The following is a 27618-nucleotide window of genomic DNA, read 5'->3' on the forward strand; positions in this document are numbered from 1 at the left end:
TGAATGTTACCCTTCTTTGTATTTAAAGTGCTTAAAGGCCAGGTCAATGACGTCCTGGACCAAAGTGTCGAGAACAGGGTGGAGAGGCATCTAGTCATTGAAGGAGACAGAAAGCATCATTAGAAAGCTTATATTGAACACCTTTCACATGCTACATCCATGTTTTACAAATCCAATGAGGTCTAAGAATGAGGTTTAGTATCAACATCAACGTGGCACTAAATGAGGTTTCGTGTCAATGACGAAATTCGTTCTAATTTATCCATCCATCCATCTTCTACACCGCTTTATCCTTTTCAGGGTCGCGGGGAAACCTGGAGTCTATCCCAGGGAGCATGGGGCACAAGGCGGGGTACACCCTGGACAGGGTGCCAGTCCATCGCAGGGCACAATCACATACACACTCAGACACCCATTCATACACTACGGACACTTTAGACACGCCAATCAGACTACCATGCATGTGTTTGTGCTGGGGGAGGAAACCGGAGTACCCGGAGGAAACCCCCGCAGCACGGGGAGAACATGCGAACTCCGCACACACAGGGCCACGGTGGGAATCGAACCCCCGTGTAATTTATATTACAAATGAATTATAATGAACAGACATGGATCTTCATCAAACCATTAGTACTTCCATTGAGTAACAGGTGTGTTTGCATTCGGAACGTCCGAGAGTTTTAGGCAGACTGGTCGTTCAACGATGCGTGAATATCATATATGTTACCATAGACTGTATATGAGGTTGATATCAGCACTAAAACCCACAAAAGAAGCTTTAATGACATCTGACTTTGGTTAAATTTGACCTATTTGAGTGCGAAAACGAATAAAAACCTAGCTGTAAATGGCGTTTGCGTAACTACATGCAGATGAGGTTGGAAGAGGTTCAGTTCTCTCCTTTATTGTGACCGTAAACAGGTTCATAAAAAGCTACAATTCATTTTTCCATGGAATATAACTTTGATGAATAAGGGTACAGCGCTGATGAGGTTAAACTGGAGGCCCTAGACTTATCATTATGTCATCCTCAGAGCTTCAGTGAAGCGTGGAAGACATGGAACTGTCAGGCCCAGACTGGCTGAATTGTCTGATGGAATACATCTGGGGTCAGTTTTATAACTTGCACTGTTGTATGAGGTTGCTGCTAATAAAAAGACACATTTATAAAGACTTGATAAAGACACAATTTTAAAGATCCATATGTTAGATTAAGAGAATAGATAATTCAGTGTCCATGCAACCTGCTGAGGTGCCAACTCATGTAGTCATGTACTGGAATGGGACACGACTGTATCAAGTACCTGTTTGAGAACTTCTATAAGAACAAGGGAGAAGATGAAGTCGATGGCCAGATCTCTCCTCTCCAGTAAATAATCTCTCTGCTGTTCATCACTGAGAGAGAGAGAGAGAGAGAGAGAGAGAGAGAGAAGAACAATGAATACTGTATTTAAGGTGCAGTATACTCAACCTCACTGTCTCATCCTCGATCACAGATTAAAATATTATTCTGCAATGATGAAGCACAGCTCTCCGTGACTCCGTGACTCAGTGCTGGGCTGGACATGTGATGTCATCGCGCTATTTTGGCACTTTTGAATCAATCCAAACATTTTAATAGTCCATTATAGTGTATTTTTGTTACGTCAGTGATATTTATTAGGAGAAGTGTCATACAGTCCATGGCAGAGAAAAGACACCCACCCAAACACGCCCAAATACAAAATCAAATGGAATTCAATACCAGCAGAGGTCCATTCAGGTTTATAGAGTAAAAAAAATAAGATAAATAATGTAATGGTCTTGCAACACAATTATCACCACTCTTATCCTTGTGAAAAAGGGTAACAAGCCTCACTTTTTGGACTTTGTGCTGGAGCGTGGTGTGTACTCATGGGATTCATCGTCCACTCCATTCTGCCTCCTGTACCAGTCGAACAGTGTGCGGAGGATAGAGGGCAGGCAGTACTCTGCCAGAGAACTCATTGTGCTGATCAACTGGAAGGCAAATGATTTATACAGTTAAATATGCAATGTAATGGACACGCAATGTCAATGTCTTCTTCTCCCAAAGGTGAAGAAGAAGACCCATTCACCCACTATGGACAATTTGGGAATGCCAGTCAGCCTACAGTGCATGTCTTTAGACTGAGGGAGGAAACTGGAAGTACCCAGAGGAAACCCTTGAAGCACAGGGAGAACATGCAAACTCCACGAACATAAGGCAGATGTAGTATCCAAACCCCCAACCCTGGAGGTGCAAGGCAAACGTGCTAGCAACCAAGCTACCGTGCCGCCAAATACTACTACTACTACTACTATTACTACTACTACTACTACTACTATTAATACTACTACTACTACTACTACTATTACTAGTACTACTACTACTATTACTAGTACTACTACTACTATTGCTACTACTACTACTACTACTATTAATACTAATACTACTACTACTATTACTACTACTACTACTACTACTACTACTACTACTACTACTATTGCTACTACTACTACTACTACTATTACTACTACTACTACTACTACTATTACTAGTACTACTACTACTATTGCTACTACTACTACTACTACTATTAATACTAATACTACTACTACTATTACTACTACTACTACTACTACTACTACTACTACTACTATTGCTACTACTACTACTACTACTATTACTACTACTACTACTACTACTATTACTAGTACTACTACTACTATTGCTACTACTACTACTACTACTACTATTAATACTACTACTACTACTACTATTACTACTACTACTATTACTAATACTACTACTACTATTAATACTACTACTACTACTACTATTAATACTACTACTACTATTACTACTACTACTATTACTAATACTACTACTACTACTACTACTACTATTAATACTACTACTACTATTACTACTACTACTACTACTATTACTAGTACTACTACTACTATTGCTACTACTACTACTACTACTACTATTACTACTACTACTACTACTACTATTACTAGTACTACTACTACTATTGCTACTACTACTACTACTACTACTATTAATACTACTACTACTACTACTATTACTAATACTACTACTACTATTAATACTACTACTACTATTACTAGTACTACTACTACTATTGCTACTACTACTACTACTATTACTACTACTACTACTACTACTATTAATACTACTACTACTACTACTACTACTATTAATACTACTACTACTACTACTACTACTACTATTAATACTACTACTACTACTACTATTACTACTACTACTACTACTACTACTATTAATACTACTACTACTACTACTATTACTACTACTACTACTACTACTACTATTAATACTACTACTACTACTACTATTACTACTACTACTACTACTACTACTATTAATACTACTACTACTACTACTATTAATACTACTACTACTACTACTACTATTAATACTACTACTACTACTACTATTACTACTACTACTACTACTACTACTATTAATACTACTACTACTACTACTATTAATACTACTACTACTACTACTACTATTAATACTACTACTACTATTACTACTACTACTACTACTATTGCTACTACTACTACTACTATTAATACTACTACTACTACTACTACTACTATTAATACTACTACTACTACTACTATTAATACTACTACTACTACTACTACTATTAATACTACTACTACTATTAATACTACTACTACTACTACTACTATTAATACTACTACTACTATTACTACTACTACTACTATTGCTACTACTACTACTACTACTACTACTACAGTGATGATGTGAAGGAAGTATGACATGGTAAACTTTCTCCTTCCAAGCTAACCTCCTGATGTTAGTTACCCTGAAATAGTTTGCTACATAGTAATATCAACTTGCATAAAAATTTTTTTAAACATCACTAGCCACCCAGAAACTTTTAGACAGAAGCAAACGGCATACAAACATGCCTACTGGTTGTTTCACTTTCATTAAAATGTATAGATACTATGAACATAAAAATGAAAAAAAGACAATGGCCTTTGTCTAAAGGCCTGCATTAAAAGAGCTCTTAAAATGTATGACGTAATAACACTTGCCCGTCACGTGTTCAGTCCTAACCTTTAACTCTCCTAACTTTTGATACGATTTTCAGAGCACGATGTTGTTTAAAACAATGGGGCCGGAACACTGCAGTGGCAAATTTCACATCTGAAATGAATTGAATATTTTCTCCCCTTAATTAATGGAATCAGTAAAATCGACCGATTCATCTCAAAGCATTGAATCATACAAAATATGGATTTTTAAAGTTTAGCATTAGTACAATTCTCATGACAAAAATAGAGTGGGCTGAAAAAAAAATTTTTTAAAAAAGGGCAGGAAATGGACAGTCCCAGACGAGACGAGAACATCCAAGAAAGATGAGGTGTAACAGGTACAGGAATAGAACATACAGAAAGGCAAAACACGTCAAAAAGAGCATGAGAATAAAACACCCGAGAAGGATGAAATGGAGGCGAATGGGTGGGTATGTACAGTATAACTTAGATAGTGGGGAGGAAAGGAGCTGGTAAGGGAGGGCATGATGAATGCAGAGAGAGAGAGAGAGAGAGAGAGAGGAGAGAAGAGGAGAGGAGTATAAATGCAGAAGAGAGAGTGATATGTTTGGGGCTCAGGGAGAACACAGAGAACCGTTCATTATGAAAGAAGAATCATCTCTCTGTGAGGTTGCTGAAAGACCAGGAACTACACACACACACACACACACACACACACACACACACACACACACACACACATACACGCACGCACAGAACGCTTACACACCTGACCATGAAAATAAAACTGCTTGCTCACCAGAACATTTGGATATTTGTTTTTTAATGCTGTAACATGGCAGTGAATAGGATTTACCCAACATGAATAGATAATAATTACTATTTTCATTTTATTTCATTTTTTTCCCATTTTTATCAATTAAAAAATGTCATACTTTTCTAGTTAAAGTAAACAAGTTCCTGTTATCACTTATGTTATAGCAGTCGTTCCCTCACCAGCCTCTTTTATCTCTCTCAAAGTTAATAAGACAAAAAGATGCAGTTGGTCCTGTTCCCGAGAAACCAGAGAGCACCATGACAAAGTGCTGACGCTGGAGACTCCTTCCATAAACGTTAAATACAGGCTGCCTCGCAGAAAAGTTCAAAACATATTCTTTGTTCTTTGTTTGTTTGTTTTGTTTGCTCGCTATTTTGCTTAGTGAATGATTTATTAGCGCATACAGCCGTCGCTACAGTCAGAGCTGCTGTCATAGAAAATGAATCAACACCAATCAGAATGAAGAGATCGACCGTGTTGCTGCACTACCTACAGACGGAGGTGAATTATTAAATCGGTACACATTTTTAAAAGGATACTTAAAAGTACATTTAAGAAGATAAAAGACCCCCGAAGAACTAAGAAGTTCAACAAATACGCATTTATTCGACATAGAACTATCCCGTAATCCTGTGCAGATCCTTCAACTTTACGATTCATTCATCATTTATAAATCACGTCCGTATTCCCGTCGGTGTGGGCCGGAGCAATCTATACACATTTCAATAAAATATAAAGCCTGATTAACCTTTGGCTCGGCAGATCAGGCTAAAAGGTTCCCGTCTGCAGGAGCTGACATTTGGTCATTTCTCGGATATCACATTTCCTGTAGATATCTGTTTGTCTGTGTATGAAGAATCTCATCTTAAGTTCGATATTAAAAAAAAAAACAAAAAAAAGAAAAGTTTAGTGATGTTCTCCGCTGAGTGAAGTGCACTTACTTGGTCCAACTGTGGATCCTCACCCCTCTGCAAGGACTTAGTTAAAGGCTTCTCCTGAAAAACAAAAGAACACAAGATAAACGAACTGCCGATGAACAGGAAACTGGCGGATTATATCGTAGTGCGTTAAGATTTTTAAGATTGTATACAGTATACCATATGCACACATCATTGAGAGGCTGTTTACATGTTTGGCATACCACTTCTCCCTTTGAAATTCTTAAAAATGAAACAATATTAATATACATGTAAAATTTTCAGCATTGAATCACAGAAAACGTTAAAAAATCATGTTAACTAATCGCAGGAAAATGTACTTTATTTTCTATAAGGTTCCCTGATTGAGAACGGCTGCATGGTTGAGTATTTTTTACATTTTGGTATATTCATCCATCCATTCTCCATACCGCTTATCCTACACAGGGTCGCGGCGGAGGAGACCCGAGTAACTGGAGGAAACACCTGAAGCATGGGAAAATTCCAATGCAAGTTCCATGCAGTAAGGGGAGAGGTGGGATTTGAACCCCCAACACTACAGGTGCAAGGCAACTGTGCTAACCACTAAGCCGTCATGGCCCCTAGTTTGGTCTACGTATTTGGGTAATAGTGTAACATCACAAGGTCACAGAGACTAAAGGAAAATAAATTAGATAACTTGGGTGCACGGTGAGATAACTTGGGCGCACCCCGCCTTGTGCCCCATGCTCCCTGGGATAGGCTCCAGGTTTCCCCGTGACCCTGAAGAGGATAAGCGGTATAGAAGATGGATGGACGGATGAAATGAGATAACTTATTTTTCCTTCCTATAATCATCAGGAAGTTCTGATGTCACAAGTTGATGTTGAACATGTGACTTGTAGAATATTCCAAATATTTCCTAGAGGTGGACGTGTTCGGGTGACAGGGTTGAAGGAACGTTGTGGCAGAGAAAAAAAAATCATAACCTGTTACGGATGACTCATGGAAAGCATCAGATGATCAAGCATGAGATGTTCAAGTCCCCGTGAAGTGCCGGGAAACGCACGGCGTTATTCGATGCGTTGACGAAATTTCCACTGAAACAGGATGTCAGGGCGGGATATTTCCTCCTCCTTCTTTTTAATAGTGTTTAACTTACCTCACAGCCAGGGCTAAGTCGTACTTGGCACAAAGCCATGAGCTGGCGCAAACACGTCCGTCTTCAACGTGAACGAATTCAAGCCATTTCCTTTTTAACCAACTTACAGCTGGAAAACTGAATAACATTTTGAAATGTTCTGATGCATAAATATTCTAAACGCAAATCTTGTCACTGTTTCTTAGCGCGCTAGCCTATAGATTTTCCTTAAGGCTAAAATACTCGTACTAAAAGTCACGAAACTTCCATTTCGATGTCATCGGGGCTTTAAATGTACGGTATTAGCACAGCAATGCAAAAAATTATTATAATTCGATATTTTAATTCAAATATTTTAACTCGGAATGATTTTTTTTATTCTAAAACGTACTAACGTAGGGCAAAAAAGTGCTGTTTCCATGGCCGAGTTATTCGATGACACATAAATAAGACATGGAAGGTCATGCTGCTGGCTTTCTTACAGCTCAATCGAACACTTTTATCGGCTTTAACTTTAGGCAGGGCGGTCAAAAGCAAGGGAGAGTCAACGGAGCTAAACGAGTCTACGGGAGCAGACAGACAGGACGCTGAGGTCAATTCAATTTATGCTGATTCGGCTCAATAACGAAGCCTTTTAGCTTCGGGCTCATAAATATTTCAGCTCCAAGTTGTTCTGGAGCAGGATTGATGAAGCTTATATTTATACAAAGCGCAATGTTCTTTTCAGAAACAAATGCCCTTTTGTGTGAGCTTAATGCAGTCATTGATCAGTTTTTATGACGCTCATAACAAATCACGAAGGTCTGGCCACCAGCTCACTTATCTGGGATACTGTGATTCAGTTAATTAAAAGTGCAAACAACTTTCTCAAGATTCGTAAAGCTGACAGGGAGGACGTACATTTAGGGAACATCGAGGGAATGGACAGCAGATTTACAGCACAGTCTGATCTTGTCGTCCATCCAAACCTTTTATAAGATGCTGTAACCTGTAAAGGCATTCATTACCTTTTCCTCCTCCTCCTCCTCCTCCTCACACTGCTCTGTAAATCCCTCAATCTTTCATGTTCGCAGGTCTTGGAATGTTGTAAATGAAAAATATAGTCAGAGACTGTACTAACACTAACCATTCAAAAATGGCTCTCTGGACCTTCTGAATATGAATCATCAACACTATGTTAGCATGAAAATGGCTAATAACGCGACCGTGTATTTTCTACACTGGAAAACAGAATATTTTAGACTCAATGTCATTGAGCATTGCTTGCAAGGAGTATTTATTTCTACACTACCTAGTACTAGCTTGGCTAGTGCCTAAGACTAGCACCTCTGTGTTAGCATGCAGGACCATTACAGAAAACCTAGAGGACCCATAATAAAATGGCTAATATTGTACTTATTCGGGCAATCTGCCAAACAGTCCTAAATCCGATAAGACAAAACTTACTGACATGAAACACTAAGCATCAGGCTGTAAAGATGCTTGCTAACCCGTAAAAGTCATCATCGCTAACAGCTAAAATTGACAAGAATTCTGTCTTTATCTGTTACGCTGATACTCGTTTGAATTTTTCCGGACAGATGAACATCAAATGGCACCATATTGTATGGAATAGTCATATTTCAAATGGGTTTTATTAAAAAGAAAAAGAAGAAGAAGAAAAAAACAACGTTCTCTTTTTAACCTCCGAACAGTCTTATTAATTGTCAGTCAAAATTTCTTAGAACTATTGACACTGTTGCTATGGAAATACCATAAAACCCTACACAATCACTAAAAAAAACCACACAGGCAGCACACAAAACATGGTGAGAATGCTACACACACACACACACACACTATTTCTCACTTCATCCCTGAGCAAGGGGTGGCAGGTGCCGGCGCCTGTGGCCAACGTTACCAGCTGACGTATCCGGGACCATTCTCTAATATCCTTTCACCTTAACTTGACCCTGTCATACATCTGTTTTTATTCCTTGGCCTTATTCCTGGCTTGTCTTTACTCCATACCTCTCTAAAGCCACTGATCACGTAAGCAAGGTCATGTGATCTGACTTCGTGGAGTGATGGAACAAGGTACATGTTGTTTTGGGTTTCATACTGACGCACCATTTGAGACACTTAAAAAAAAAAATGATTTATTTATTTATTTATTTATTTATTTATTTATTTATTTATTTCAGTTCTCTACCTATCTTCATCCCAAAGTATTCTTTATAGAACTTAATTTAAAAAATATAACCAATACAGTAACTAAAATGAGCAAATGATTTACAAGAGGAAAACGTCTCAGTGTCTGCTGGTCTTATGAAACAGTATTTCCATAAGCAGAAAGGTGTGTAGCAGTTCCCTTTAAAGCAGTACTACACTAATAACCTAGCAGTGGTGGACGTGTTCATAATACGGGCCCGGTTTAAGTTACATACTCTATATGGCCAAAAAGTACGCGGATACCCGACCATATGTGGGCCTTCTCCAAATGACTGAGTTGGAATTACACAATTGTCAAGAATGTCTTTGTATGCTGTACCATTACAGTTTCCCTTCACTGGCGGATCAAACCTGTTCCAGCATGGCGGTGCTCCTGTGTTGCCGAGGTTGGTGTGGAAGAACTTAAATGGCCTGGACAGAGCTCTGACCTCAACACCACTGAACACCTTTGGGATGATCTGGAACACTGTAACTGTAACACTGGCTGTACACCGAGGCCCCCGAGGCCCCACACTGGGGCCTGAACTCACCAATGCGCCTGTGACTGAATGTGCAAATCCCCACAGCCATGTTCCAAATTCGAGTGGAAACTAGCAGCAAATGAGGAACACGCTCCATATCAGTGTTCATGGTTGTGGAATGAGACGTTCAACAAGCACATACGGGCATGATGGTCAACATACTTTTGGCCATAGAGTGTATTTTAAGTCGTAAACAAAACGTACAGTATAGTGCCTATTACTTCCAACACTCATCATTTGGTGCTTGATGTCACAGACACAGGGAGAAGTACTCCCATCGACACACAAACGGGTCAGTGGAGCAGGTTATGACTTGAAATGTTGAAATTCTCAATCCAAATCTTGACTCCACAGATTTTTAAGGTTTTTTTTAAGGCATTTCTGAAGTACCTCGGGATGAGTTTCATCCATAGCGATAACAGAATATCAGAATACACCATCCCTAACCAACGTAATCTTAGAAATACCATAGATGTTTTTAAAATTAAAGTAGAAATTCTGATCTTTGAAAAAAAAAAAAAAAAAAAAAGTTCCTCCTTTTAGTTTCTTCATTATTCCTGATGGTCAAATTATTTCAGAATGTCTCCTGAATTTAAAGCTCAAATAAATAACTACTGAGTTAGTTAGTTAAATAGACAGACAGACAGACAGACAGACAGATAGACAGACAGGTAGATAGACAGGTAGATAGATAGATAGAGAGATAGATAGACAGATAGATAGACACACAGATAGACAGACAAACAGATAGATAGACAGATAGATAGATAGAGAGATAGATAGATAGACAGACATATAGCTAGAGAAATAGATAGATAGCTAGATAGACATACAGACAGCTATACAGACAGACAGACAGATAGATAGATAGACAGATAGACACACAGATAGACAGACAAACAGATAGATAGACAGACAGACAGACAGACAGACAGATAGATAGATAGACAGACATATAGCTAGAGAAATAGATAGATAGCTAGATAGACATACAGACAGCTATACAGACAGACAGACAGACAGACAGATAGATAGATAGATAGACAGACAGATAGATAGACAGACAGACAGACAGATAGCTAGATAGACAGACAGACAGATAGCTAGACAGACAGACAGATAGATAGATAGACAGACAGACAGATAGAGAGATAGACAGACAGACAGACAGATAGACAGATAGATAGACAGACAAACAGATAGATAGACAGACAGACAGACAGATAGAGAGATAGATAGACAGATAGACAGACACACAGACAGACAGATAGATAGATAGACAGACATATAGCTAGAGAAATAGATAGATAGCTAGATAGACAGACAGACAGCTATACAGACAGACAGACAGATAGATAAATAGATAGATAGATAGATAGATAGATAGACAGACAGAGAGACAGACAGACAGATAGATAGACAGACAGAGAGACAGACAGACAGATAGCTAGAGAGATAGATGGATAGATAGATAGACAAATAGATAGATAGATAGATAGATAGATAGATAGAAACCCTTAGGGTCAGGGTTAGGGTTAGGGTTAGGGAACTCCAACCGTCTCTAGACCACCTTTGAGGAGTCCATTTTCTAAGACAGTGTTTCTCAAATCCAGTCCTCAGCCCCGTTCCCGGAATGTTTTAGATGTCTCCCTATCTAATACACTAACAAGCTGATGAGTTGAACCAGGTGTTTTAATTAGTGAGACATCTAAAACATTATGGGAGGAGGGGCTGAGGACTGGAGATCAGAAACACTATTCGAAGAGTACGCTTTTAGAAAATTTAGGGTTATACATCAAGAAACCATTAAAGAACCCTACAACACAGTACTTCCATATTAGAAAAGGCTCTTAGTGCTGTAGAATTGTACATTTTTAAGATTATACCCTACATTTCCCACCCCAGGTACCTTTTTTTTCTCTCTCCAGTTTATCAAGGTTATTTTTGTCTTAAAAAACAAAACCAAAAAAACCCCAAGCACTGTATGTGTGTTTGTAGTCGTATCTACCTTCTGGGGAAAATAAAATCCATAAAATATTTGAACACATTCAGTACAGATATCTATTAGAAATCTCTGCTGCTTTCAGTCAGGATAAACTTTCAGTCATATCAGGGAAGAATGCTGGATCCTGTTTGAGAGGTACAGTAGACAGAATGCTATTAGTTCTTCACAACAGAGGAACTGTGTACTCTAAGACATTTTCGAAAGGCTCAGTTGAGGAAAGGAGGGTCAATTTTAGCCAAACTGTGTGCTGTATTAACTTTCATGAACCAATATCCTGTCTTCATTTCACAGGAAACAAAATCAATGTGAGGGCACATATCGATTCCGTCTCCCTTTTAGCAGTGAAAATTAAATTTCATTCCATTTTCGCTCAACTGAAAGCTAACGCCTGAAAGTTTTACCCCACTCTGGTATGCCCTCAAGATTCAATTTCTAACCCTAAGTTATGTCATTATATGTAGGTTGCCTGTTCTGCTTCATACTGCCAGATGACCGTTTGTGTGTAAATGCCTTTGCTGATATACATATCATACTAAATCATGCGTTATGTAAGGAATAAAACATCTGGGGGTTTGTAACATCTGTTATAGGAAAATAATCAATGACAGGGAAGTGTGACGTGTGAAGTAGAGTCACTGTTACCATCAGGAAGTTGATTATTGTCCAATAACAGTACATCCTGAAGTGTTTTATTTTATACCAGATAAACAATTTATTTTTAATTATCAGAGAATGACACCGTGTACATTTTATACGTTCATGGTTAGATTTAATGTTGTGACAGTTCCTGCCATTACGTCCATTATAACGGTTATGAACAGTCATTACATCATCAGCTTCTCTTTTTTTCCTTTTTCTTGAGGTTAATAAGACAAAAATAAAACTTACAGCAATACCACTGACTGTTACACACAAAGCTCTGACACTGGAGACTCCTTCCATAAATGTCGAATAAATGTCCCGTCACAATCATTATAATAAACGATTATAGCAAAAATGACACTCGTTTCCATTCCACATATGTAGAGTGTCCACCAAGTCCATGTGCACTGTACGTTGTTACTATAGGACTAGAACAAGCATTAGAGTAAGCGCATGAAGGCTACGTCCACATTAATCTGGATGAATTTGAAAACGCATCTTTTTCCCGGCCTTCCGCTCACTCTGAGACGGTGTTTATGTCCAGTGAAAAAGGAGCTTTTCAAAAAACGCTCTCCCGAGTGGATAGATTTGAAAATGGCAGTTTCACGTTGTAGTGTGGGCTGAGAAAATGGAGTTATTATATCATTATAAACAATGACATATGTGTCATGTGACCCATTCAACAGAAAACAAACAAGACGGTGGACGATGTCGTACCGCAGCTGTTGTTAATGTCACTTTGTCCAACCTTTTGGACAGACTGCATTTTTTCAAAGGGGATAGAAGATTTACTCGCGATTCGAAGAGACGGAACGTAAAGAAACGCCGGATGGAAATGTGACAGGCGTACGCTTCTTAGACTTTTACGCATGCGCTATAAAGGGGCGTAAGTGTCTTCAGACGTTTCAGGGTGGACGAGCAATTTTACTCAACGTTTGTAACCGTTGTGTACAGAGAGCTTGATAAAACAAAAATGTCCATATCTGGATTAACGTGGACGTAGCCTCATATAAACCGGTGATTTGCCTTGTAACCAAGCTACTATCAGAGCTGCTATTATAGTAAATGAATCAACACCCTTGGAAAAATGTTGTTTCCGTATGTTATAAACACACTTGCAACACAACACCTGTGTTTATTCCAGAAACTGAATGCGGAATGTGGAAATAGTTTTGATATTCCATCCATCCATCTTCTATACCGCTTATTCTTCCTTCAGGGCCAGGGGAACCTGGAGCCTATCCCAGGGAGCACCGGGTACACCCTGGACAGGGTGCCAATCCATCACACACCCATTCGTACACTACGGACACTTTAGACACGCCAATCAGCCTACCATGCATGTCTTTGGACTGGGGGAGGAAACCGGAGTACCCGGAGGAAACCCAAGCAGCACGGGGAGAACATGCAAACTCCGCACACACAGGGCCACGATGGGAATCGAACCCCCGACCCTGGAGGTGTGAGGCGAACGTGCTAACCACCGTGCGCCCCTAGTTTTGATATTACACTGCACAATTTCTTTGTAGCAGAAATATCTCCGGTCGTGATTATTTAATTTTTTTTAATGATCTATACATAACATCCAACTAACTGAATTTCCTCTCAGATATGAAAGAGTCATAGAAGAACCAAAGATTAATGAAAGGTCTGTGCAGGCTGCAAATCATTTTTGTCTAGTAGTATTGAATCAACCTACTGAGTCATCTGGGAGTTATCATTGACTCCACTGATTTGACTACTAGATCGCTTGCATAAGTGTCCAAGCCATGAGTTTGACTTTTAGATGAGGAGGCTGAGAGTGCAGAGTGTGGAACTCAGGAACTCATAATGGGTCTTTATTGGTCACATATACAGTAGAGCACAGTGAAATTCTTTTCTTCACATACCCCAGCATGTCAGGAAGTTGGGGTCAGAGTGCAGGGTCAGCTATGATACAGCGCCCCCTGGAGGAGAGAGGGTTAAGGGCCTTGCTCAAGGGCCCAACAGGGGCAGCCTGGCAGTGCTGGGGCTTGAACCCCTGACCTTCTGATCACTAACCCAGAGCCTCAACCTTCAAGCCACCACTGCCCCACTCATGGCACTATAGACTTGAGCCGAACTGAGACCGTGAGAGACGTCCAACAAGAAATACAAAAGCACCAAGCAGGAGAGTCAATTGAAGGTCTATGACCTGTTATCCAGTAGTATCAATTAATATGTACTTTTTGACCAAAAAAAAAAAGCCAGCTGTGACACCAGAGACACAGGACATGGCTAATGCTCAATGTCCTGGAGGTTTTAGTCAAACTTTACACACAACGCAAAGATAATACCGAACGACAGAATGCAGCATATCCATGATACTATCAAGGCCAGGGGAAAATCCAAAGAGCAGCCAAAATACCAGTGCGCAGATCAAAGCACCAGGCAGGAAACAGCGGCTCAGAGCTTACACAATAAAAAGTATGATCGAGACCTTGCAACATGACTGTGACCTTGATTATCCTAACAGTATCTAGTTCATAAACAAGTGATAGCACAACAGGAAGTGATCATGAAACAGGAAACGACAGTTTGTACTCAGGGGAGGGGGTCCTCTGCTGGCATGAATGCATCATGACAGACATCATGATGTTACACCAGCTTTACATAATACCATTTCCACGGGATTCTGCTGTCACCGACAGATATTCCACATCGGAAAAGCATTCTTTGGTCGTAAGCTGAGATCTTAGCATGCATATTGTCACTAACGTCAATCTCACTTGCGGATAATTAAGTGTGACCGTAATTACAGTATGGCCGTAGACAGACAATAAAGTTCTGTCGGGGTCAGAACTATTTCTCAGAGCGTGCACAGGATTATGCAAAACCCACAGGACAGATACAAGTATGGTAGTGGCAACAGAGAAGTGTAAACAAATAGGATATGCGCTATTAAAAAATGGGGTTTGTCGAATTGTGCCAGCGGACAGAATGTCTCTCCAGGTACGTAGCTGGCTAATTAGAACGCAAACGCTCTGTTTTAATATGTCGAGTTTGTTTAGCATTATGACAAAAGCTTGCCGCACTGCTGTACAAGAGCCCAGGTCGCACTGACCGCTGACTTAAGCAGCACTTTTTCTTTAATCACAGGTCTATCCTTAGCACATCTTTGTGATAAAATCTGACACGATTTTAGAAGCACGTTATCACAGAGTCTGTTACAGAATTGGGCCGGCCATGACGTCACCGGGACCGTCTCGTACAGTGTGAGAAAAGCTCTGATCACAGACTAAAGTCAGGTTGACTTACCAGTGGCTCAGCCATGACAAGTCGGATCTTGTGCTCAGAAAGCGTGGCGAAGTTGGCGAACAGGCTCTTTAGGACATACTCGCCAGGGCGGCTCTCGGGGTCCACGTTGATGGACATCATGGTCCCGGGGCCCTTCTGGCTGTGAGAGTGGTACTCAGGGGCTACAGGATGCTTGCTGTATCCAGGAGACGCTGTCAAAGATAACACACAAATACACGTGTTAACAAACTGAGAATGTGGGAATGTGAACAAAGTTCGAACCAAGTTCAAACCAAGTACATACGGCAATACTGAGAGACTTCCTCTTTCTGGTTTTTTTTTTTCACTGAAATGACACATTAACCCATGTGCTACTCAAGGGGAAAAAAAAAAAAAAAAAAAAAAGAAAAGAAAAAAAAACCCCAAACTTTTTCTCAAGCCAGACGTGAAGTCATTTCCCATGTTCTCTCTCTCTCTTTAACAAACACGCCTGAGCGCTCTTATCTCAGCGCAGACAAACGGAAGTAAAACGCCCAGACTCACAGCTGCCGTTCACATTCCTCCACCGAAATGTGACATCATTACCGTGTAAGGCAAAAAAAAAAAAAAAAAAAGTGCCTAAGAATGAGACAAAGACAGAATTCACGAATAACTGCAACCACATTTTCTTGGAAATGAAAATGTTCGTCCTTATTACACAGATGAGCACCGAGGTAAGCTAAATGTGCAGTTTAAAACTAGAGTGGTCTAAAACCTGATTCTGCACTTCCATGTTCATTTCAGTCCAATGTGTGTGAGAGAATTACAGCTTACTCAGAACATTTACATCAATGATTACAAAGTCTAGCCAGTATACGATGCTCAACGCCAAGCGACATATAAGTAAAGAATAAAACACAACATGACATGCTGATATAGAAATAGAATCAACGATTATTTATTTATTTATTCATTCATTTTCCCCTCATTTTCCCCAATTCTCATTTTATCTTTCTCAGAAAGCTTGTCACGTGACTGAGAACTTAAGATTACGGTCACATCTGACTGTTAGAAAGACTCCACTGACCCTGCAGACTCCTTCCTTCCTTCCAAGAATGCTAAATAAACTTCTCCTCACACAAACAAATTTGAACGAGTGCATTAACACGGTATAAACCTCAGATCTGCCTTACAGCCGGAACTAAAGTAAGAGCCGCCGTTTCAGAAAACGAACTGAACACCTTTTTGAATGTTTTACGCATTCGTTAGCACTGTGGTATGACTACAGTTCATCTAAAACACTCCAGTCAATTCCAAGGACACTGCAGTGAGTTTTTGTACATATTAAGCTAGTTATTAAGGAGAATAATTTCACTATCATTACTTTACTAAGCTACGTTATCATTTTTTGTGATGAAACAAACAAACAAACAAACAGAAAAAATCTCTTCACTAGTGAACACCTAAGATCAATATTCTTACGTCTTTTCTTTTTCACTTACATACACAGGTGCTACTGTACAGCAGAAGTGCTAAAGGAGGGAAACAAGCCAAAACACTCACCCAGTTAGAGCACACAGAGAGGGTTCAGCTGAACACCAAATGCACACACCTTTAAAACAGACTCCCTTTCTCTGTATCCCAGAATTTCTCTCGGAATTCTACATCTCACCCACATCCCATTTTAAAATAAAACCAGTATGTATATACTCTCTCTCTCTCTCTCTCTCTATATATATATATAGTATATGAGCTACTACATGCAATGTAAACCTCTCTCTCTCTCTCTCTCTCTATATATATATATAGTATATGAGCTACATGCAATGTAAACCTCTCTCTCTCTCTCTCTATTTCTCCACACATACCCAGGCCTTTGATGAAGCTGACCATGCTGGCTTTGCTCCAGCACATGGCTGTACCGTCCATAGTGGGACACCGGTGTACCGTATCCATTCTTGCTAACATTCACATCACACGTCGTTATCAGCCGTTCCTACTGCGTCTCCAGCTTACTGCGTTCCCACACACACCCTCCATCTCTATCCGTGGCCCTTCGCAGGTCTCCGTTCGATCCGGGATGCACGGCACCGTGTCTTTCGAGTGCGCTTGTTGCCGGACGTCTCTGTGCAGAAGTGTGATCAGTTTGTGGCTCAGGAGACTGAAGGTCAGGTTGGAATTTTAAGCTGGGGGCCCGGGCATGTGTGGAGGACTGACACGCTGCAGTGGCATAGCTGCTCGGCTATATTTATCCCTGAGTACACACTATACTGAGAGATCAACCCACCCACACCACCAGTGTAAACAACTCCCAATAACACACACACACACACACACACACACACACACACAGTTCAGCTCTTGACAGGCCGCAGTCAACCTTTTTACACTTTTCTTTTCTTCAGAAAATGCTGATGACTAACTACAGCCAAAATGAAAGAAGTACATGCTTACAAGAGCAAATGCATTACGAAAGCATGCGTACGCATGAAATTGCAAATCTAATTTTAAAAGATAGATAAAGGTTATTTACTAGTAAGTAAGTTAAAACCCTACTTGTAGGTCTGTCAGAAGTTAAGACGCTTAACACATTTAATCCCATATGTTCCCCAGATATACTGTTCGGGGTTCAGACACATTCGCTCAGTTTAAATCTAGATTCTAGACCTAGACCTAGCATCCACGTGACGCATCTCATCTCATAACTTTGTTGTGCAGTCATCTCTGATAAAACAATAACAATTACATATGGTTATCCCTGCCTGAAATTCAATGAACCGCTGGCAGTGCTAATGTTTTTCGATTATCACACTTAATCAAAAGTCTTTAGATGATCATATTTATGAGCAGAGACTGAAAATTAAACAAGACAGCAGACCCATGCCCGGGATTTTTATTCAAAAAGTCTGGGAGCAAAGCAGCTCCTTGGTGCTGTCTCGGTTCAATAAAAATTGATTGACTGTGTTTAGTACTAGTCTTAGATTCCAAATCCCTGTGAATGAGCCATAACGTGTTACAATGAGTGCATTAATATCAACAGTTCATGTTACATAAGCACACACACACACACACACACACACACACACACACACACACAAAATGTTGGTTCTGTATGAGTGACCGGTATGTTGAGTGAGTAAGTAAGAGTTCACATGCCGGGACTGTCAGAAAAAGCAAGGCCCATAATTCATTTAATACCAAATGTTTCCTAAATCTATACGCCTACACAAAAAGTGGTTATAGAAAAGGTCAAATTTTAAATATAAGCGTAACCACACACACACACACACACACACACACACACACACACACACACTCAGTCATTCACTTACTGTCCTTGTGAGGACTTTCTAATTAATTCAACTAATTAAAGATATGCCTCAACCTGAACCTAACCTAATCTTAACTTCAATAACCAAAAGGAAACATTTAGGCTCTTTTTTATATTTAATTCATTATTTAATAAAAACATTTGAATAAAAATGTCAAGACTGTCAGATATTCATATTCTTGTATGGACATTTGGTTCCCACTGAGATATAAAAACATGTCCCAAACACACAGACATAGACTCATACTGTGTGTGTGTGTGTGTATATATATATGTATATGTGTATATACGTATACACATATACACGTCCTGCTTTCCTGCTTTCCTGCTTTAGCATGGGAATAAAAATTGTGTAGGATGTTATTTAACGGTTAACTCTATAAACGGCCCTCTGGGAGACTCTGTGCAATTATGAATAAACGCGAACCCAAAATCCCCCTCCATTCTCAGATGCGTATCAGCTCAGCACATTTAAAGCACAGCCCACACTTTTGATATTTCAGACTCACGACTACTGATGTTCTCACAGCATGGAGAGGGTCATGAGTGAGTTATCCAGCAAAGCTATGTGGTGCACACTGCATCGCCGAAGTGTATTCTGTGTATTACATAAGAAGCACATGAATCTAAGGCTACCTTCATATTACCAAATTGAAGTGACACAAATCCTGTTTTACGCCTTACATGTCTGAGGAGTGGTCATGTGACATGAACGAAAAACGGCCAAATCGGAATTCACGTGGCTTGGAGTTGAAACGACCAGAACAGAGTAGTGTATTAAAGTAATTGCCCAATAAGTCGATGTGTGCATGCAGGGCTTTTCAGGCGACGGGTGCATTCTATATATACACACAGCATAAACTCATGGAAGGAGTAAAAGCTCTTAATTAAGCAGTCCCTCCAGGATTTCATGATTTTTTGCGATCGCACAGATTTTCCGCCGATTTGCGCCAAGACGCGTCATGCGACGTCATCACAACGTGCATTCTTCAATCCCCTCTTCGATTCACGTGCGTCGGACTCGAGTACAGCGAAAAGGTCTCGTTTACCAACAAACATCACTGCGAAAGACCGCTTGCCATTTCCCCAGTTCAACTAGTTTTAAAAAAGCTGCAGCAAAATCAAGCCTTTTTGGCCTCAACAATTTAAAAAAAAAAAAAAAAACTCTGTATGGACTGATTAAGAACGACTACGAGGTATTCGTTCTCAAAAATACTCAAGTGAAGTATAAATATGGCAAAGTAATACTTAAGTACAATAACAAAGTTCCATTACTCAGGTATTTTCCACTTCTAGATACGGGTCAGTCGAACGTGAACCGTCAAAACAGACAAATCCGATGCGATCTGATGCGAAAGTAGCCTTAGTTTGCAAATGTGTATGAAGAAGGTGTGCTTTTCAGAAAACAGGGTCATACACTCACTTTCCCTTCATCTAGAAAAGGGCATATATTTTACCTTTACCATAAAAGGTAATTATGGTCCATTTATATATATATAAATATATATCATAAATTATAATTAAAGGTACACTATATCCACATATTCGGGTGAAAGATTCTTATAAAAGGTAAAAAATAAAAAAAAAGGGATAAGGATACTACATCACTGCAACTTTACACTTTGTATGTGTGTGTGTGTGTGTGTGTGTGTGTGTGTGCGTGTGTGTGTGTATGAAGTGATGAATGACTAATGAGACCTCTATGGAATAAAACCTGAACAATCACCATCTGCTAGTGAAAGCCAGATGCCCTTCAAAGAACAAGACTGACAACCGGATCATGAACACAAGAGTCTCTTTTTTCACACCGGGTCTGAGAATCCAGGAGCCTGCGAACAGAATCAGGTGATGCTGAAGTGTGGAGCTGTCACTGAAAACAGCCGGATGAGTTACGGACATAAAAAAATATGGCATGTCACTGCCTTAGCACAGTGATTACACCAACCTAGAGAGAGGTGACAGAGAAATAGCACTTCCTTATTATTTATTTTGAATCGCATGACAGTGGTGGAGATTACCATCGTCTACTATTAATATCCATCCATCCATTCATCTTCTATACCACTTGACCTTCCTTCAGGGTCACGGGGAAACCTGGAGCCTATCCCAGGGAGCATGGGGCACAACGCGGGGTACACCCTGGACAGGGTGCCAATACTATTAATATCGTTATAGTTATTCTTTTACTTATCACAGTTATGAACCTGATTGATTGGTCAGATGAAAGAACAGGACTTAATCTAAAACTCAAAACTATGTAACTAGTATTAATAATATTAACTTGAATCTCTCGAACTGTGATTCTAATGAAACTAGGAAGGGCCGGTAATATGATACATAGGTGTTTTTTTTTTTCCTTTCAACTTTGTCATATTGTTCCTGAAGTTAACTCGGAAATTCTTTAACTCCGGTAAGGGTTGGTACATCTGAGGAGTCCACTGGATTGTCCCTCTGGACCCTACACCCCTAGAACAGACGGCAACAGGAACCATGTTAGAAATCTAGAACCATGAAGTGTCTAAAATTCTTGAAAAAAAACTCCTTTTTTGACGTCTGTAGATGAGCAGAGAGGTAGTTTCATATACGAAACATCACTTGCTATATCCCTTCCTGCGAGTAGATGTTAAGCGACCGACGAGGATAATGGCTGTGAAACCTTTGGGATGATCTGCTCCAAAAATATGACCTGATCTTCAACTAATTTTCACAAATAACACAGTTTTAACTGCCATAAATACTGAATTTGTGGTTAGAAGAAGACATTCATTATCATTCCAAGGTCATCACAAACTTTTTCATAATGTAATACTGGGAAACCTACAACTGTGGGAACTGGGATAAATAAATAAAAACAACAACAACAACAAAAAAAAAAACAATCATTCTACTTCTATTTATCACAGGTGGAAAAACACAGCCGCATCTTAAAGTCTGATCATTTTCCACTGAGTCGGGGGAAAAACCAAAACAACACAGAAACATTTAGGAACTTGTTTTTGGGTCATCTTCAGATAGCATCAGGAATGAAAAAAATGCAAATAAAATAAAAAAGCTCAGCAAGTTTCACATGAACATGACTCCTGCCTCCCAACTGAACATCCTCCACTGCTGATGTCTCCACTGGAGAAATGGAGCTCCTAGTGAGCTGGAGCTATGTGATTAACAGCCTTTTCTGTCATATATTTTACACAAAACACAAAACATGTCATGTGCATCAGTTAAGTTTACCCGTATCCTAGCGTCCTCTTAGCTGCCTCCATCAAGTTAACAAACAGGCACACAAAGGTGACCAGGGCGTCTAGTTGAGATTAGATTAGATTCTCATAGTTGAGATTAGATTTGTGCATCAGGATACACTTTCAGCATTCATTCATTCATCCTTAGTAACTGCCTGGTCACAGTCAGTGTGATTTAAATTAGGCTATTAGGTTTTTTTTTTTTAATAGTTTGGGAAACAGGACCAATTAAATTTGTTGGAAATATTGCAGGCAGGTAAAACAAAACTAATACATCACATCGCCACACATCTCTTGACCAATTATGAACTCGAATGAGGTAGCTCAAGCTGAGGAGCTTCAGAGCCAGAATTGACACCATGCTGACAGTGCTGGCGTTCCCACCTCTAGGCTTTGGTCAGTGTTTTCAGGTGTTTCTGGAAATCAAAACACTCCAGGTTTTTTTTTCTTCAAGAATTCTTTAGAATTGGTTCTAGCTTTCTAAACGGGACCTATTAGCCTGTTGCCCTCTGTTGTAGGTGTAGAGGGTCCAGACGGGCAATCCAATGGACACTTTAAATCAAAATACTGATACACATATGAATATTTGGGGCGTTAAACACATACAGGTACGGATAGTGTCACTGTGCAACACACCTATAGTTTACAAAGCCAAAAAAACACTTAACTTAAGGTGTTTTCAGACTCGGTCCTTTTCAGGGGTCTGAGCACGGTTTGCTGGAGTTTTGGCCCACGTGTGAACTCCAAACCGTCTCAGACCCTTTTTAAGCAAACTGAACCAAAACCATCTTGGGAGGTGGTCTGAGTACGGTTCACTTTCAGCTAGTGGTATGGGATGAAAATGTCACAAATTCTCATACAGGCTTCTGTACAAATTGTGCCATTCAACATGGCGGTTTCTGCTGGGAAGGGGATGTTATAAACAGATGAGGAAACGGTTGCACTTCTCCAAATTTGGAAGGAGGACTATATTAAGAAACAACGATCCACCACCCACAGAAATTTGAAAAAGTGTTTCTTCAGTTTTCAGCAAAAGAATTTAAGCAGAATTCAAGCAGACCACCTCACACTGGGTTAGAGTTAAAAAATGACACCGGAAATATATGGCCAACCATGGATTATCTGCGATCTAGCGGACAGGCAGCCGACGTCAAGTGGCCTCTCTACGATTTGTTAGACAGAATTCTTGCGCGAACCCAATAGAGTCATAGATGGAGGAAGTTCTGACATCAGTGAGGACGATAATGGTACATTCATTGCAAACTTACTTTACCTATTTAGCTGCACAATATTGCTGTACCCACAATGCACAACACTGCAAGAGGACTGAACAGCATGAACACAAAGACGTCTGAGACCCCATTACTACTTAGGTAGACCAAAAAGGTCAGGGACAGGGACAATGTGGATGTAAAGAGAACTGGGCCTTTTTCACTTGGTTCTCCTCTTGGTCCACTTTAAGGGGTCTGGGTTTGGTTCTTTTAAACAGGACGCGAGTGTGAAAACACACCTAAAGCCAGTCAAACCAGTATAGTCTGGCTTTACCCACCAACATAAAATGCCTTTTTTGGTACTCAATTGGCTGAATTAGTCAGTGTTTCTAAAAGGGCAGAGTAGCCAGTGATCGTGCAGCATGACATGGAGTAAGTTGTTAACAGTTATCCTGAAACCTTCCAGACTACAGATCTAAATACGGACATTAAGTTAGAAAACCAACTGTTTTGGGTTTTTTTTTTTTTGGAAGATTCTGTGGCATTCATATAAAGGAAAGGACATTCCCTGGCTGTCCCTTATTGTCTTTAAATCCAGACTGACGATGCTTCAGTACGTAACTCAATCATGAATCTAAACACGCACTTACAGAGAAAATGTACTGCAATGTGAAAAGACAGAACATTTACTATATGTCTCAAACTCCTGTTTCACGTGGCGCATTAGCTGTTTTTAGACGCTGATCAGTTTGCTACAGCAGGACTGAGAATCTTCCGGCGTTACACAATCCGATCACGTTTCAATTTACGCTCTCGTGATATGATCACAACGTGAATTTTATGCATCTCAATTTTGGCTCCCTGTGTTCGAGCCATAATATTTACATTTTCATCCATCTTAATCTATTGCTGTTATCGACTGTCAGAAATGAATTCATAGTTCTAATACTTCTTTGAATTTTCTAAGGATTTGTATGTGTAATTTGACGGTAAAAGCTCCACATTTGAATGTTCCTACTGACAAAAAAAAACAAGCAAACAAACAAAAGAAATGGTTATAATGGGAATCGTCTTGTTTTAATGGAAACTGTAATGGTCCCTGTGGGTTTCTACTGGTAAATTGTTGTCTTCTATTGGTTATGTCTAATGGATACCATTAAGGACCTACATCTTTAATACGTCCCACTATGTAATGGAAACCATTTAGTAATGGTTTTAATGGTTAACAGCTGATGGTTTGTAGTGGGACCATTAGAATTTCTGTGATGGTTTCTATTGTTTGTTTGTTTTTTCAGCAGTCTACCATTACTTGCCAGTGGCTGTGAATACGTGCAGGTCATTTCAATAATAATTAAAAAATAAAAGCATGCAGGAGCATATGTAAAAGTCAGTTATGTTTTGCTCATCAGTTCAAAGAGAAACACAAGACGCATTGCACAATCGATTAGTTGATATCATTGTTCCATATCTATTACCTGAACAAGCAGGAAGTTCTGTTTGTTTGTTTGTTTGTTTGTTTGTTTGTTTTCAAGGCAACAAGGCACTTCTGCATGTCAGTATGGATAAGAGCGTCTGCCAAATGTCATGAATGTAAATGCATTACGGAAGTGCTTATAAAAACAAAAAGCAAGCATCTCCATCTCATAGTCAAGAGAGTAAGCTCAGAGGACACAGCGATACATCAAACCATCAATAATCATATTAGATGCTAAATGGAATGAGAGATAAAATCTAAAAACCTCTTGAATCTAAGTAGAAATGACAACAACAACAACAACAACACTTCCCTTTGCACAGAGTGATGAAGTTACTCACTGCTGCTCCAGGACTTCAGCAGAGACTTAATGCTGATTTCAAAGAACCCTGAGTCCTGCTGGCTGGCCATGTCGTGTTTGGCTGTCCCGTGAAGAGTGGGCATTCTTTTGATGCTCCGCTTTGTGTGTGTGTGTGTGTGTATGTGTATGTATTTGCCCCCCTGCCTGCTGCAGCCAGGCCGTGAGCAGGCAGGTGGTGTACGCTGCTCTCTCTGCCTGAAAGTGATGCGATAAAGCAATGCTGCTGCTGACCAGAATACACACCGCTCCAGCTCTCCCCTTCCTCCTTTCCCTCCCTCTTTCTCTTTGTCTCTCTCTCTCTCGCAGAGGCAGGTTGGTTTTAAATACTCTTGCTGGATCAGACACTGCTTGGAGACCGGGAATGCAGTGAGGAGAAATCCTCTTAGCCAGAGTGGCTAATTATAACCTCTGTTCTCATCTCAGAGAGGGACTCTTACTATCAGAACTGTCTGGCCCAGGACATGTAGCATCCAGGCTGTTCAGGGCTATCTCTGTTCATCCAAACCCCAAAGGGAAAAGAACTAATTAATGGCGCTCAGATTTTTAGCCCAATCAGTGGGTTTTCTTGTTAAAAAAAAAAAAAAAAAAAAAAAAAAAGGCTGTCTTTTGTAACAGCATCATCAGAAATGATCACAACATAAAGCAACTAAAGTGATGACACACCACTAGATAAAGCAGACTGACAAATTAAAGGAAAAACTGATGACTCTCTTAGGCTGTGGGGGGGCATTTATTTTTGTCAGCATGATTTGGCACGCCTTTGAGAGAAGAGTCATTGCAAATCAATACAACGTTCTTCTGATGACCTTTATCCTATGATAAAACATTTCTATCCTGACGGCGGCGATCTCTTCCAGGATGACTCCGCCCCCATACACAGGGCACGAGGGTTCACTAAATGGTTTGTTGAGGATGAAAAGAATGCAAATTATAAGCTGTGGACTTCACAGTCACTTTATCTCGACCCTACGTTATACCTTTTGGAGATTTTGGTGTGACATGGCTGTCCCAAAACCTTACTAACACACTGTATGTTGTATTTTCCTTTAGTTTGTCACCAGTCTGTGTAATACTGTAGGTCATGTATATTCATTTGACATTTATATCCAATGCAACTGGCTCTCTGCCAGTCCTGGGATTTGAACTCACAACCTTCAGGGATTTTGAACTCACTAACATGTCACTAGTGCAGAACGGGAAATGCATAACAATCATACATTCGTTCATCTTCAGGAACCATTTAATACTGGTCAGGGATGTAGAACCTGGAGCCCATCCCTGTAATACTAAGCACAAGCTGGGAATACACCCTGGATGTTACACCAATCCACTGCAAGACACCAGGCACATACACAATCTCACACTCATTCACATGTAAGAGCAGTTTATTATAGCCAAGTCACCTACTGGTATGTTTTGTTGATATAAGGAACGCTGAGAACCTAAGGGAAGCCTATGCAAACATAGCGAGAACATGAAAAACTCCAAACAGAGCTCAAGAGAGCTCTGGAGAAGCCAAACTACCCACTGCACCCCGACACATTTACGTAAAGTTAGCTATGATCGGCTTGGGTTGCTTAAACTTAATTTCCATGTGGGATTTCCTCACTGCAAAACTGGACTAGTGTTAACTCATGTAGACATGACCACTGTGGACTAGCAGCACACTTCAAATCCACTGAATGCAGGAGTGTTTAAAAAAAGGGAATTTCTTAACAACTAACAAATGTATATGATTAAAATCTACATCTTCAATATAGTTAAATCCCCAGAATCAGACATTACTAATCTGTTTCATTGTCTTTACACCTGATTAATGGCTATATGGAAGATTGGTGGACATGATTGTTTTTACGTTGAATACAATATATCGTACTTTGTACTGACTAACAGAAGTGACCTTATCGGTGTGTACCCCAGCTAACGGAAGTGACCTTATCGGTGTGTACCCCAGCTAACGGAAGTGACCTTATCGGTGTGTACCCCAGCTAACAGGAGTGACCTTATCGGTGTGTACCCCAGCTAATAGAAGTGACCTTATCAGCGTAGTGGTAAATGTAACACTGATGCTTTTAATATGACCTGTTGATGCATTTAGCGCAGTCAGCAATCTGAACCTTCTCTGGTGCCTCAGTGAGAGATCAGCTGTCTGTCTGTCCTCAAGAATCCCAAACGTTTACCACATGCTGGGTTGGCACAGACGTAGCATACCTGTGCTGTCACTCAGGCAAAATTCAATATCTCAGAAAGCGCAAACTCTCATTATGAGGCGAGAGAGAGAGTTTTTTACTCATTCACCGATGTCAGGTGGACATTCTGCAAATTTAAATAAAGCCTCAGAGGACTGACATGGTGTATTATGAAACAGTGTATGGGTATGACTATTTCCAGTTGCAAGGTAATAACAAGCAGCGATATACTCCAGTTTTAATGCTGACCTAGCACTGGATGGTAA

General features: G+C 40.0%; 1 protein-coding gene and 1 long non-coding RNA gene across 6 annotated transcripts in view; one reads left to right on the top strand and one right to left on the bottom strand.

The window, feature by feature from the left end:
- frya (furry homolog a (Drosophila)) overlaps positions 1-27618 on the bottom strand; it is a 92148-nt gene that overhangs the window by 58831 nt on the left and 5699 nt on the right. The window contains exons 1-6 of one of the 5 annotated variants that reach the window (XM_053647751.1): positions 25144-25254; positions 15593-15783; positions 5842-5895; positions 1859-1998; positions 1305-1395; positions 11-90 (exon numbers count right to left, since the gene is read on the bottom strand). In XM_053647751.1, coding sequence (XP_053503726.1) covers positions 11-90; positions 1305-1395; positions 1859-1998; positions 5842-5895; positions 15593-15783; positions 25144-25246 — 659 coding nt within the window. In that variant the 5' untranslated portion in view covers positions 25247-25254. Of the gene's footprint in view, positions 1-10; positions 91-1304; positions 1396-1858; positions 1999-5841; positions 5896-15592; positions 16806-17418; positions 18290-25143; positions 25255-27618 lie in introns of those variants that run through there. The other 4 variants (XM_053647753.1, XM_053647750.1, XM_053647749.1 and 1 more) reach the window with 4 other exon arrangements.
- LOC128621791 (uncharacterized) lies at positions 24898-27326 on the top strand. The gene is made up of 3 exons (XR_008388317.1): positions 24898-24983; positions 25126-26537; positions 27084-27326. It is a non-coding gene; the product is annotated as an uncharacterized LOC128621791 (long non-coding RNA).

Source organism: Ictalurus furcatus, chromosome 17 (genome assembly GCF_023375685.1).
Source record: "Ictalurus furcatus strain D&B chromosome 17, Billie_1.0, whole genome shotgun sequence".
Classification (NCBI taxonomy): domain Eukaryota; kingdom Metazoa; phylum Chordata; class Actinopteri; order Siluriformes; family Ictaluridae; genus Ictalurus; species Ictalurus furcatus.